This window comes from Lycium barbarum, chromosome 7 (genome assembly GCF_019175385.1).
Source record: "Lycium barbarum isolate Lr01 chromosome 7, ASM1917538v2, whole genome shotgun sequence".
NCBI classification, from domain to species: Eukaryota; Viridiplantae; Streptophyta; class Magnoliopsida; order Solanales; family Solanaceae; genus Lycium; species Lycium barbarum.
The window spans coordinates 129,528,821-129,544,172 of record NC_083343.1 but is presented as its reverse complement, the minus strand read 5'-3'; the positions used below and the strand labels follow the sequence as shown (position 1 = coordinate 129,544,172).

Sequence of the window (15,352 nt, the reverse complement as noted above, 5' to 3'; positions counted from 1 at the left end):
AAATTAAACCTACCTAATTTAGACCAGAACATGCAATTTTTGAATACTTAAAATTATCGGGAACATTTCCTCTTTAATGAGCTCATAAAATGTGAATCCAAATTAATGAAACCAGCAAAGTTTACTGAATATCAACTTTCAACAAAAACTAAAGAACAAAAAGAATACGAATAACCTTTGTGACAAAAAGACCTGTTAATGTATGTTGAACTAAACTAAGATCCAGACAATAAGTAAGACAGTAATTAACCGTAAAATATTCTGTCGGTGACAAACGGTCGTGCCCTTCCAAGAAAAACAAAAATAAAACTAACAATCAACGCTGACTCATTCTCTTAAGCAAAGGGAAAGCAATAATAACTAAAATAATAATATTAAGCTATTATTAGTATAATTACCAAAGTTCACTGTTCGTACGTAAGCACAAAAAATGAATTTAGGTTGTTATTATTACTATTATTGTTCCTGTTATTTTTAGTATATACCTATATATACAAAACTATTGATAACCAAAGTTATCTATATTAAAAACAGAATTTGGTATCCAACAAACAAAATCCCAAAAATTTCTCTGCCCTACTCTTTAGGTCCACCAGTCTTTTTTTGCCCTTTCATTGTCCCTTCTTTTTTTCCTTTATAATCTTCACATTCTCAATTCCTCAATTTCAGTTCATTCTTGAACCAAAACAAAAAAAAAAATCTCTTTCTACTCATTTCAAACTTTGTCATTTTTTCATCAATGGCCTCTTCAATTGATACAAGCAAAGTAATGAAACTAGAGAGATATAATAGCTATATACGAAGAGTAAATAGCACAAAACTTATTGCAGCTTCTTCTAAACTTCTTTTTAGAATTACCCTCTTAGTAGCTCTATTATTAATCTTTTTCTTCATTATAAATTACCCTCCTTTAAGCTCATCAGAAAATACTCCACATCATCATAATATTCACACCACTACACATAACCTCCTCTCCTCCGCCTTCTATGGTGGTGGTGCTGCTTGGGAGAAACAAGTCCGTCACTCTTCCACTCCTCGACGTACCAATGGTTTGTCAGTGTTGGTTACAGGTTAGTAGCGAATGTATAATTTACTAATTTTATTTAGATCGTTCTACAAAAAAGAAAAAAGAATTAGCTACAAAGTTCGTAGCTAGACAGGCCTAGCTAACTAATTAATTGGATCTTTTTTTTATAATACGTCATTAAATACGGGTTCTTGTTGTTGTTGTTTAGTAACATAAGTTATTCGTCGTTAATTTTTTTTTTTTTTTATGATAGATATATGTGTTGAAATTCTGAAATTCAATATATATAATTATTATATTTTGAACATATTTCTGAATAAAATAGAGTCAAAAGTCAAATCTTGAATCCGCTTCTCAATTACAGGTGCTGCTGGCTTTGTTGGTTCCCATTGCTCTATGGCATTGAAGAAACGTGGGGACGGAGTCTTGGGAATAGATAACTTCAACTCCTATTATGACCCATCCTTGAAACGCGGGCGCCAAAAATTACTAGCTCAGCACGAGATCTTCATCGTGGAAGGTGATATAAATGATGCAGAGCTATTGGCCAAATTGTTCGACATCGTTCCATTCACGCACGTACTCCACCTGGCCGCGCAGGCGGGCGTACGGTATGCAATGAAGAACCCGCTATCTTACGTCCAATCAAACATTGCAGGATTTGTCAACTTGTTGGAGACAATCAAGTTAGCTAATCCTCAACCCGCGATTGTCTGGGCATCGTCCAGCTCGGTTTACGGGTTGAACACAAATGTACCATTCTCCGAAAATCACCGTACTGACCAACCAGCTAGCCTGTATGCCGCCACAAAAAAAGCGGGTGAAGAAATTGCTCATACGTATAATCATATTTACGGTCTTTCTTTAACCGCTTTAAGGTTTTTTACCGTTTACGGACCCTGGGGTAGACCCGACATGGCCTATTTTTTCTTTACTAAGGACATGGTACAAGGTAAACCAATAAATGTTTACGTTACACAAGACGATAAAGAGGTGGCGCGTGACTTCACGTACATCGATGACATCGTTAAAGGGTGTCTGGGGGCACTCGACACGGCGGAGAAGAGCACCGGTAGTGGCGGAAAGAAGAAGGGTCCCGCACAACTAAGGGTGTACAATTTAGGTAACACTTCACCAGTGTCGGTGAACAAATTGGTGACAATTTTGGAAAGTTTATTAAATGTGAAGGCTAAAAAGAAGGTTCTTAAAATGCCAAGAAATGGTGATGTCCCATTCACACATGCTAATGTTACATTGGCTAAAAGGGATTTTGGGTACAAGCCAACCACAGATTTGTCAAGTGGATTGAGGAAGTTTGTCAAGTGGTATGTGAGTTATTATGGGATTCAATCAAAAGAATTAGACTCATCTAATGCCCATTCTCAAGATTGAGCGATATTAATGGTGGTATTCAAGTTAGCTTGTGGCGTATTTCGATCATTGTATCAGATATAGTAGTCAGATACGGTACATGTTACCGCTCACGTCTAGCACATGTTTTGGGTAATTCTGCAGGCCTAGAGGCCAGACTTAGATGGATGAAAAACCAAAACAAAAAATAAAAAAAATCAAACATGTTTATATTTTTCTTATTACCTTTTAATATACCAAGAAAGTGAGAAGGGAGGAAAGGGCAATTGTAGATTTCTTGTGAAGTGGAGTAATAAATGTTTTAAATAGTTTTGTTTGTATGTAGGAATATTATTAGGAAAAGGGAAAAAAAGCTGGAATTTCTGTACAAAAAATTAGTGCAGATCAGCCTTGTCATCAATCAAGAATTGTAATGAGTTAAGACAGCAAAGCAATGATGAATGATTAAATCAAGATTCCATTTTATGCTTTCTTTGGCTTTATATTTATTTGCTTATTTATATTTATTTGCTTCTTTATTGGTGCTCTTTTATATTGGTTTAATATTTTACAGACTAAAAAGGAGAAAAGAGGCCTGACTTTAGAGCCTGTTTGGATTGACTTATAAGTTGCTTCTAAGTTGTTTTCAGCTTTTTTGAGTGTTTGGCTGGCCAGCTTAAAGTCATTTTTTGCTTAAAATAAGCTCAAAAAAATAATTGAGCCCAGTTGACTTAACTTATCTAAAGTAGCCTATAAGCTGAAAACAGCTTATAAGCCCAAAAAAATAAGTTAGATTACCCCAACATATTTTTTTTAGCTTATAAGCCGCTTATAGGCATAAGCCCATCCAAACAGGCTGTTAATGTATTACTCTAAATAATATTTGTAAAAGTATTAGGACAGAACAATGGTGGTAATCATGCTTCTTAAGTATAGATAGTAGAGATTAAAGTGCAGCGAGGATACATCAAGTGAGTAATCTTGATAGTCCGCATGATATGTCTTTTAAATTTACTTCTTTCTTGTATTATACAGCTAATCATAAAAGCATATAAAGTAGTAGTATCTTTTAATGCTGGACCCAGCTATATAATTCTTCAAAATCAATGAATGGACATTGTATTTTAAAATGATCTTTCTCTTTGTATATTTCTAGAAAGTAAAAGTAAATATTGGCATAGAATTTCATTAAGAACTAGGTACGTTAATAACTTTGTACTTTCGGGTCTACCGAAACTATACTATTAGGGAATGTGACAGTTTCACTCTCGAGTACGAAAAATTATCTATATGTGACTTTAAGGTAAAATTATTTAGTTTCTAAGTATTGTAAATAGTATAAAGAACGTCAAGGTTCAAATAAAACATAGATATTTTAATCCTTGCTTTTTGGCTAATTGAAAAAAAAAAAAAAAGGAGTGACGGGAAGTCTGGGACCAACAGTAAAATCTCTATATGATCTATAGGTCACGGTTCAGGTTGTGGAGTCAGCAGCTGATGTTTGTATCAGGTAGGTTGTCTAGATCATATCCCTTAAGATGCGGCCCTTTCCTGAACCCTGCATGAACTCGAAATGCCCCAATGCACCGTGCTACTCTTTTAGTAATAAAGAGAAGTACAAGTTTCTAGCGATCTAGTACCATGAGGTTTTAGTATATATGTCATACAGTGCAGGGGCGAGCCACATACGGCGGAGGGGTTGATCATCCGAACCCCCGTCGGGGCAAAGAAACACTGTTTATACATGGTTAAAATTATTTTTTATGTATATAGTAGATGTTGAACCCCCTTTGGCTTCTTTGTATTTGATTTTTTCATATTTTGAACCCCCTTAGTGAAAATCCTGGCTCCGCCACTGATACAGTGCTAGATCAAATTCTACCACGCTTAATCAAAGGTTTTGGTTAATTTGAACCCAAAGAGTAAAAATATTTTTATTACGGAGTGTTTGCTCTTTTAAAAGACTTTACGCGGTGGGAATTCAAATTAGTTGGGACTCGAAAGCGGACATCGGATACCGAACACAGGACAACCAATAGAAAACCAAAACAAATATATGTACAACAAATACTGAAGAACATTTGTTCTAAGGACATATCTGTATGCAATTTACTGGACAACAGCATTTTCTCTTGTACTTTGTCCTTTTTGTTTTATCATTTTCTCGTGATTTAAATAAATGGAAAGGGAGGACAATAATAACTAGCGTACCTTCCTACTTGTTTTGCCCAAAACTTATAAACTTTTTTGCAAATACTAGTCTCCATAAAGGTCATATAGCTAGGAGCATCTTTAGTTCAGCAGATATCATGGGTATAAAACATTAAACTTGATATTTATATCAAATTAATACACGTATAATATGTGTTTGCACATTTAATGCAGACTGGATGCGAATACATACTTTCCGTATACCATATAAATTGTTTGCCTGTTTTTGTATAATTAACAAGGAGCACTATGAGATTGGAAAGCTTAAATCCATAGGCGAACTGAAGACTTCAACGTAATGGATTCGACATTCATAGTTAGTACTGGATTCATTGTACCTTTAAAATTATGAGTTCAAATCGAATATTTGTTAAAACTTTTTAAATTTTCAATGTAATAATTTTTACTATGCATAGAAAATACCGAATGCGAATGAATTCGATATCGAAGCACTTCATTCGCCCATGTCTAAACTCAGACCCTAAACAAGAAATATGACCTTCAAGAAACAGATATTGCATCCCTTTGATAGTGGCGAATTCAGGATTTTCACTCACAGAGTTCGGAAAAAATCACAAAAGCTAAATATTAAAAAAAAATGTTGTCCCGAGAATCGAACCTAAGACGCTAGAACAATTTTGAACACGCTGCACCACTTGAGCTAACTTTTTGCATATGTTTAGAGTATTCAAAAATTAATATATCTACATATTCACAGAAAATTTACCCTATATATATAATATATTTTTTTGCCAATGGTGTTCAGGTGAATACCCTTCCCTCCTTCTAAATCCGCCCCTGCCTTTGAACTTGAATCTCCTAACAGTTAGCAGTTTTGGGTTATACATGGGCTGGCTGGGTTACTGGGCTGGGAAGGATAGTAAAGGCCCATATAAGAAACCTATACAAGACCTATAAGCCCATGAGATTGCATTGACCCACAAATTGCAATACACAAAGCCCATAGATCATCAGAAAATATGCCAGTTTAAAGCTGTAAACAAATAGTAAATGACTTTGTATAATCTTGTGTATAAACTACAGAAAGCCATCATATTGTGCAAAGGCAAGTCATAAAAGAGCAATTGAGTGAAGTAAGAAAAGTGAAGAATCTGACATTATGATCAATTATTTTGGTCTGCCAAAATTTCCTCATAATTAAGAACTATTTAATTTGTAGTAATAGCGCAGCTATCCATTTTTAGCTCTGTTATTGAAAATAGTCACACTATCGGTCTGTCATGCAGTTTTAAATTCCAAAGATGAAACTCGGTCCTGAAATTTCACAACATTAAGTTTTACCTATAAAATTTGAAACTTCATGAAAAAAAGGCGATTTTTCAATTAAAATTTTGAAAAGTGGTTATTTGTGGATTTTATCTATTTATTTCGAACATAATAGACCAGTGATATATGCAATGCATAAAGATTCTAACTTTTAACTCATACATAAACAAGAAGTATTAACTCTAAGATTTAAACTTTTGTCTACATAACCATTAAGTGATAAGGACAACAATTTAACAATCATCGATTTTCTTTGGTCTGTTCTCAAGTTTCTACACAAATCTTTACCGAAACGAAATGATAGATTTTATGTAGTAACGTATTTACTATTCCACATTTATGAAAAGTCTTCATTGATTTTTCTTCATTTTCAGTTGATATAAAAAAAATGAAAAAAAAAACAATTAAATTGCCACAAAACTTCATATCACCAAATAAAACTAAAAAAGAAAACAAGAATTTTACGTTTAAAAATAAAGATTCCAACAAATTATTATGTTGAACTCTATCATTCTAAAAATACAATGAATCAAGTGCTAAAATTGTACGCAAGATCGAACCCGACAATCGAATTAAACTTCTGAATCCCCTTCGATTAAAATTAAGGGAACATAAGCGCATTAAATTGAACATTTATCCATATGTGTGTACTCTTATTTAAGCTAACATATATATGTGTACTTTTTTAATTAGGTAGTTTTTTTTGTTTTCCACCCAATAATCGGTGTTTGCTACTCCTATTGGGATTTGACTAAATTCGAATTTGTATTGAAAAGCTTAACATTGGAGATAAAGGGATTCCAAACAAGGACGATTTTATACCGGACCTTAGGTTAAGGATGAAAAATAACTTATTATTTTTATTTTTTGGTAACTATGTAAAGATTACCATTAACACCAAAAAATAATTACACCTAATGAGCACCTAATTCCCTACCACCTCCCAAGAAGGGTGCAGGGAAGATCAGGTCTCCTTTTGAGTACTGATTACACAAAGAATCTCTATAACCAAGTCCTACACCTTTGAGCCTTTTTCGAGATCCTAACCGAGTCTAATCTAATTACAAAATCATGCTTAATCTGAGTAACAACTACATCAGTATTGGCACTAATGCCTCTAAAGATTTTCCAGTTCCTATTCTTCCACACATAGTAGATAACTGCTCCCCATAAAGCTGCAATCACTTCCTTCTGTAATTGTTTCCAATGTTTTAATCTGATACTGTCCATCACATGTTTAGGTTCTCCTGCTAGAATTTGAACTCCAGCCCACTGTATCATCTCTGCTCTAACCTTTTTAGTCCATTCACAATCAAAAAATAGATGTTGATGAGTTTTCACAGTTTGACTATCACATAAACAACATTTTGTATTATCCACTAGAATGTGCAGCCTCATAAGTCTATCCTTGGTCAACAACCTCCTTTGTATAGCCAACCAAACAATAAACTTGTGCTTTGGTTATGCAGAAGCACCCCATATCAAGGATGCAATTCTGAGTCTGCTTTGGTGCCCCAGCATTGCCACATAGCTACTAGAAATAGAGTATTGTCCACCGGGGGTTAGCATATAAGTTCCTTGAGTGTACCATGCCTGCATATCAGTCTTTAAAGCATTAATCTTTCTCCAGTACCAATTGTTATCTGATGGAGGCTTGTGAGTCCAAATATTGAAATCAGTCTTCATATACACACTATGGACCCATGAAATGGATCACCTTCGGTAGATAGCAGTTTATGTCCAAAGTTTTATATTTTCTACGGATCAAGTTAGTCGAGTTCCAAAACAAATACCGGACACGCAATAGAAACCAAAAATAAATAAATGCATTGACTTGAACTTCAAAGAAATTCAATATTAAATACCTTAAAGATACATATAAATATTATTATCAACTTGGACAAAAAATCATAAAAGCCTAGGATCCACATGGAGACTCAATTTTTTTTATCATTTCAAAGAAGATGGAAAGTGACAAATGAACACGTGTACGCCTGTACAGGCAGATATATATTTAAAAAAATACCCTGAGATGCCACGTGGTGAGACAAGACTGATGTTTTCACAATGGGGAAGGAACCAACCCACATGCGATTAGGCAAATGCCCTTTCCTACAAGACTCATTTTCTTTCACGCTCCTCTGTGCGTGTGAACCACACGCTCACGAATATCGGGTAAAAAATAAAAAAGAAAACTATTTTGTGAAAAAATAATAAAAGATATTAATTTTCATTTTACAATTCCTATATTGTTAATCATTTTTCTTTAAATCAAACGGCCCCTTTATTCCACATATAAAAACAATATATGAACAAAACACGTGTAGATTCTTCTCTTAAGTACTGTGATATATGTCATGTTCTCTTTCAATTTTGGCAGCTCTCTCTCATAAAGAAAGAAAGAAGAGATGAAAGAGTCTTTAAGACGTCTTTACTAGTGATGTTTTCCTCCCGGCTAGTTGTATAGGCAAGTTATTCCTCGTTGTGTTCTTTTACGTTATGATTAAAAACAAGTTCAATGAAACAACAGGTGGGTTACACATTCTACTGTGTTGATATGCGAGGTGCACGTTCTGCTGCACTGATATGTGAGGTGCAGGTTACGATTACACGGGTGTGCATTAACATGTTTTTATGCATGCATTGATTAAATTTTTCGAAATTTATAGGAATTATTAATTTCAAAAGGGAAATTCCATTTTTTCAATGTCGAATAAGAAGACACAATGATATATTGTTATCAAATTTTATTTTTAGTTTTTACCATTAAAGAGTGAAAATTCAAACCAAAACTGACTTATTAAATACCGAAGACCAAAAAGGATCTCTTTAATTATAGGTTTCAATTAGTCCCAAACAAATTAATGGAAAAGTCTAACGTTTTGAAATTTCTGTTTTTTTTTGAAAAAAAAAATTATTTGTGGGTACAAGAAAACAAGTACTCTAGGTTTATCAACATTTCTCCCCATTAAAGAGAAGAAAATGCTACCTAGGGCTATACCAGAGAAATCAGAAGTACTAAAATCTTCAAGATTCTTTGTATTAGGTGTAAATACCAAAAATAGAAAGTCATTTATTATAAGTACAATTGAAAATGTATCTGTAAAATGTAACCTTTTTAGTGATCGTTTGGCCATGAAAATTTTTCACTTTTTTTTTCCGAAAAACGTTTTCACTTTATTTGAAAATCAACATTTGGTCATAGAAATTCCAAATTTATATTAAAAATTTGAAAAACACCAAAAAATTTATTTTCACTTTCAATACATTCAAATAACCAAATATTCTTTGAAAAAATTATAATCAAACACAACTCAATCTTCAACTCCAACTCAAAAATATCAAATGAAGTGAAAAATATATGGTTTTCATGGTCAATGGCCTACTTAACTTACAAATAAAAAGGCTAGCTGCTGCAGTTCTAACTATAAGTCCTACTGATTTTTGTGTTTTCTACTGCATTGTCTTTACAGATATCCTAATGCTTTTTTTTTTTTTTTGGTATATTAATACACAAACAGATTCTTAAATTTGGCTTTAACTGGCAAGTATGACCTCTAATTTTGAGTGTGCACAAGTAGGCACCTCAACCATTTTGTCAGTTGAACACTCCAACTTACAAAATGATCATGTAGACACCTCTAAAATTTATATGTCATGTCAGTGCTACGCTAACATTTGTGTTTGCTTGTTCAACTTTATACAGGTTGAGGTGTCTACTTGTGCACACCTAAAGTTGGAGGGCATACTTGACAGTTGAGGCCAAGGAGGGCCTATTAAGTATTATGCCTTTTTTGTGGTTATTTATGTGTATTCATTTACATAATTACGTTACATATTTGTACACACTATGTTTGGCTAGATTGGATGAAAATTAAGGATAAAGAGATATTATTTTCCTTATTTATCTATGCATTTGGTATTAAAAAAACATTAGTCTAATTAAATCGAATTCAAAAAATGCTTCCTATCGGAAGTTTCTCCATTTATAGGCTCAGAATTTGAGACCTTTAATTAAGAAATTATTTTCTTTATTTCATTAGAAAAAGAAAAAAAAAAAAGAGCAAAGCATCCATTTCATATTTACATGCATTCATTTCTTTCTAGTTTTTTTTTTTTTTTTTGGTTAGACATTTCTTTCTAGTTGTTCTAAACAAATTTGAAGATAGTTAATGAAAATTGACTCTTTTTTTTCTAGTAAATAAAACTCAGCCAATAGTTTCCAAATTTTTTAGCCCAATCTTGCCCAGACAGAAATTCAAAAAAATTGCACTGATTGCCCTTCGTATGGACTGGTCTTTAATTTTTGCCCCTACTTCTCATTTAATGAAAGTGGGCTAAAGTACCCTCATTTGATGCTTCATGAAATTAGAGATTCTGGCTCGAACCCCAACAGAGTAAAAAAAAAAAAAAATCGCAAGGCAAGATTTTCATAGAAACTATGCCTATTCGGGGCAAAGTTATGCCTTAAGACATAGTTCTGTAGGATAACTTAATTTCTACAGTACTATGCACTATGCTGGACAAGGCATAATTTCTATATAACTTAATTTCTACAGAACTATACCGGGCAAGGCATACTGACATAATTTCTATATAGTTACATAGAAACTATGTCTTGTCCGGCATAATTTTATAGAAATTAATTTCTACAAAACTATGCTGGAAAAGACATACTACAGGACTACGCTTTAAGGCATAACTTTGCTTGAATAGGCATAGTTTCTGTGACCCGTTCGATTGGAGCGCATATGGGCTTAATGAAATTGTCTCGAGCTGTTCTATTGAACATATATACTTGTACATTGAAGAGACAAATCGACCTTTCTATCCCACATTGTGGATGTGAAAGAAAAACCACACATGAAATATATCGTGTCTATTTTTTAGAAGACATTTAGTTATCAAGAGATTACAGTTTATATCACAGTGTCATGAGTTTAATCAAATTAACACCAAGCGAAAATTTTATCAAAGTTGGACTCTAATCTTCAATAGCATCATGCATAACTGCTCTTTTATTTGTTGGAAGGACAAAATATATATATGCACTTACTATAGGTATATGACATAAGTTTGTTACACCAAATACGAAAAATTAGAGTTTTGTTTTTAACCAAAAAAGGAACATATATAAAAGCCAAACTAAATTACCGGTTTGCTTTTGTAAAGGTTGTTATTAATTAGTGTCTGACCATTTAATGCAAAATACATGCTTTAATTGCATTGCACACCTTGTGGTGGAAATTCATGCAAAGAGAAAGAGGCGGATGCCGTGTTACGGCACAGAATTCATCTGAAGTTAGTATTTTTAATGTAAAATCTAAATTTATGTAAAAACAACTAACATTGCAAAAAATAATAAGTCTAAACCCATAATTTGAAAAACATATTTGGTTTAATGTTATAAATCTTAATGAAATATTCATAAACTTAAATCTTGAATCCGACTTTGCTCATGCAACATATACATGCACATTTTTATCACACCCAGATTAAAGAGCTAAAATAACATGTTGTAATTAGTACTACCTTCTAAAAGAGTGTTTCTATATGTAGAGCAAGGCATGATGTGTGCTGTGAATATATCAAAGCAAATCTCTAAATGTAATTTTTATTTGTACTGATTATGATGTTTGGTAAATAAAATTGCCACTACAAGTATTTTTAGAGCTTGAGTGGTTAGCATTAAAAGAAAGGCCAAAATTTGAGAAAAACAAAATTTAAAGCATAAACTACCTTGAATTCTGCAAAAGAGATATGATGACGGCTAATTGGAGATTCTTGCATTTTGTTAGGTGAGTTGTTATATAGTTAGGGTCGTTTGGTTTAAGAACTCATTAGTCTCGAGATTATAATTTTGGGATTAATTTATTTCATTTATTGGAATTATTTTATATCATTTAAACGATGTTATAAAATAATCTCAGTATAAATGAGTAAAGAAGGTATAAGCTGGGTTATCCCAGCACTAATTCTTATACCATGTTTGGTACAAGGTATAAATTTATCCCAACACTAATTTACACCTTATACCAAACATGGTATAAAAATTAGTGTTGAGATAACCCACCTTATACCTTAAACCAAACGACTCCTTAGAGAAAAGACATGTTTGAACTCCTGAACTTGACACGAAAACTCACTTTACCAACTTAACTTAAGTTGTATTTATATACCCCCTTAACAATTTTCATTTCAATTATTTTTCACCCCAAATGATGGCGTGACAAAAAATAAAAAAATAATAATAAGAGAGTGAAAAACAAAAAAGTGAACCCGCTCATATATATATATATATATATATATATATATATATATATATATATATATATATATATATATATATATTGTTATAAATAAAAAATATTAAATTGTGTATTCGAAATTGTTCTTCAAATTATGAATTCCCAAATTATAGGAATTTCTTAAATGCTTCTAACAAAGAGTATGAATATCTTATCTACCCCAAATGTTCAAATCAACTACAATTATTTTTTATCATAATAAGGACAACAATATTTTGTTTTCATAAGAAAGTAATACTTCTATTATTGGGATACTTTATGTCTCATTATCAGTAGCAGAGACACTTTTACAAGAGATGTCAAATTGCTGAAAAAACATTCACAAATACATATGTAAGAAATATAAGAAATAATACTCCTATGTTTAAGAAGTTATTTATCTTGGGTAGACCGCTGTTATTAAAAAAAATAGTGAGTAAAAAATAAAATTTTAGAACCATTATCGTTTCAGATTTAAATTCACGTACAAGTTCATTTGTGATTACAAGCCGGCACATTTGCCCAAAATCTTGCATTCACCACTGCTCATTACACAACCAAACGGAGAAATAATTTTTCAAAAAGATTGAACATATTTGCCTTTAACTATATGAACTAAATTATAACTACATGAGTTCTATTGTCTAGCAAGAGCAAGAAAATGGATGAGATCTCTTTATTCTTACCAGTTAACATGATCACTTTTTTCAATGAGTCATATATTGTACAAATCTAAATTAGCTGGACTAATAAATTTTGAATACCAGATAAATTTTTTGTAAAAAAAAAGGGTAAAAGTTGCACTAAGTTGATAATTTACATGCCCTATTTGAATAACATCCAATTTTCCTAAAATATTTAACTCATAGCCAATATTGACAAACTTCAGACAAGAGCATTGTTGCTTCTTTGTAGTTGATATACATAACGTTAGAGTCAATCTCAAAGTACCTTAATTTAGATAGAAATAAAAAACGCTCTCCATATATGTAGTTACATCACGAGTGAAAACACACTTCGACTCTGTCTAACGTCATTCATATACCATTAAAAAAGAAACAAATTCAATCCGAGCCAAAGTAAGTACTCGCTCCGTCCCAAATTGTTTGACACTTTTCGCTTTTCAACAGTCAAACGAGTCGGTCTTTGACCATAAATTTTTTCATATATTTTTTAAATATTTTAAATTATTAATTAGGGTGACTTATAGTATATTTTATATACTTTTTACGTAGTTTTCAAACGTGTAAATTTTATTTCAAAAAATTTAAGGATTTTCTGTTCAAACACACTGTCAAAATTAAAAAATGTGACTCTCGAAAAACGAAAAGCGAAAAGTGTTAAATAAATTGGGACAGAGAAAAAGGAAAAAGAATCCTTCTGAGATGCTCATGGGTATATATCTTTTAACTTCAAATGCGCTATGTCAAATTCAGAAATTTGAATTTGAAGTTAGATTTGGCAGTTCAAATTACAAGCTTGAAGTTGGAACTGCAAGTGTCAGCTTAACTTCAACCCTAAATGCCTGAAGTTCAAACTATACAAGCAATATGCCAACTTCAGACATACTTGTTTGAACTTAGGCTTTAGCAAGCCCAACTTCAAACTCGTATTATTAAATGTTGAAAGGCCAAAGTCATAGATGGACCGCTGAACTTGTCCTGGTTTTCTATCTAGACCCCTCAACTGAAACGTTGATCATCTGAACCCCCGAACATGAGAGAAAATGTGCCATTTGAACCCCTCGTGCCAACTGGGCACACGCATGAAGCTCACTTGCTGTGACATGAAAAAATAGACTAGTGACATGGAACCATGTCATGTTACCTGTTTTTTTTTTTTAAATAAGCCATGTCAACAAAAACAATTAATTTTAACAAAAACTCTATTTTAAAATCTATTTAAATAATTAAAAAAAAATTGAAAAACCCAACCCATCCTCTCCGATAGCCCACCTTTCCACCGCCACTGCCGTCGCTGCCTCCTCCGCCCAGCCGCCGCCGCTTTCTTTTTTAAAATTTTTAATCATTAAAAATTAATTTTAACAAAAAAATTATTTTAAAATCTATTTAAATACAACAACAAAATACTCAGTGAAATCCCATAATGTGAGGTCTGAGGAGGGTAAAGTGTACGCAGATCATACCCCTATCTCGGAAGATAGGGAGACTGTTTCCGAAAGACCCTCGGCTCAAGAGAATCATAACGAGAAAGGTTAGATAAGCACAAGCAGTTCAAAGCAGAATGCAAATGAAACTAAAGAACGCGAATAAGTCAAAATAAAGCATTTTGAAAAAAGGAAACAATAGCTACCACAGATAAATAAGATAATCGAAGTACAAGAAACCACATCTAGTAGTAAGAAACAAAGGGCAATAGACTATAGATCGAAACAACGACTATCTACTAACCTTCTACCCTAATCTGCGTCCTCCAAAACCTCCTATCTAGGGTCATGTCCTCGGTAAGCTGAACCTGCGCCATGTCTTGTCTCAACACCTCTCCCCAATACTTTTTCGGCTTACTCGACCTCTTCTGAAACCATCCATAACTAAACTCTCACACCTACTCACTGGAGCGTCTGTGCCTCTCCTCCTCACATGTCTAAACCATCTCAGCTTCGCTTCCCTCATCTTGTCCTCCACTGATGCTACTCCAACCTTATCCCGGATATCTTTATTCCTAATACTATCTCGCCTGGTGTGCCCACACATCCATCACAACATTCTCATTTCCGCAACTTTCATATTTTGGATATGAGAGCTCTTGAATGCCCAACACTCTGCCTCGTACAACAAGGTCGGTCTCACAACCACTTTGTAGAACCTACCTTTAAGTTTTAGTGGCACCTTCTTATCACACATCATTCCTGAAGTAAGCTTCCATTTCATCCATCCTTCGCCAATACGATGTGAGACATCATCATCAATATCCCTATTTTCTTGTATAATAGACCAGAGATATTTGAAAATTCTTTTCTTTGGGATGACCTGGATACCAAGCCTCACTCCCGCGTTAGACTCATGTGTCACGTCACTGAACTTGCATTCCATGTACTCTATCTTGGTCCTACTCAACTTGAACTCTTTAGACTCCAGAGTATGTCTCTAAACCTCCAGCTTAACGTTCACTCCGTTGCGTGTCTCGTCGATCAAGACTATGTCATCTGCAAATAACATACACCATGACA

At 33.2% G+C, this 15,352-nt stretch overlaps 1 protein-coding gene across 1 annotated transcript; it reads left to right on the top strand.

Moving 5' to 3' along the window:
* Positions 1–610: 610 nt before the first annotated feature.
* On the top strand, positions 611–2,863 carry LOC132604392 (UDP-glucuronate 4-epimerase 6-like). The gene is made up of 2 exons (XM_060317886.1): positions 611–1,070; positions 1,392–2,863. Exons 1-2 carry the CDS (start codon positions 740–742, stop codon positions 2,417–2,419), a joined length of 1,359 nt encoding a protein of 452 aa, XP_060173869.1. The 5' UTR covers positions 611–739; the 3' UTR covers positions 2,420–2,863.
* Positions 2,864–15,352: the final 12,489 nt, after the last annotated feature.

Excerpts from the sequence above, each read along its gene's own strand:
- LOC132604392 (XM_060317886.1), top strand. The coding sequence starts at position 740 with ATGGCCTCTTCAATTGATACAAGCAAAGTAATGAAACTAGAGAGATAT. Across the intron at positions 1,071-1,391 it reads TTTGTCAGTGTTGGTTACAG|GTGCTGCTGGCTTTGTTGGT; the intron begins GTTAGTAGCGAA and ends TCTCAATTACAG.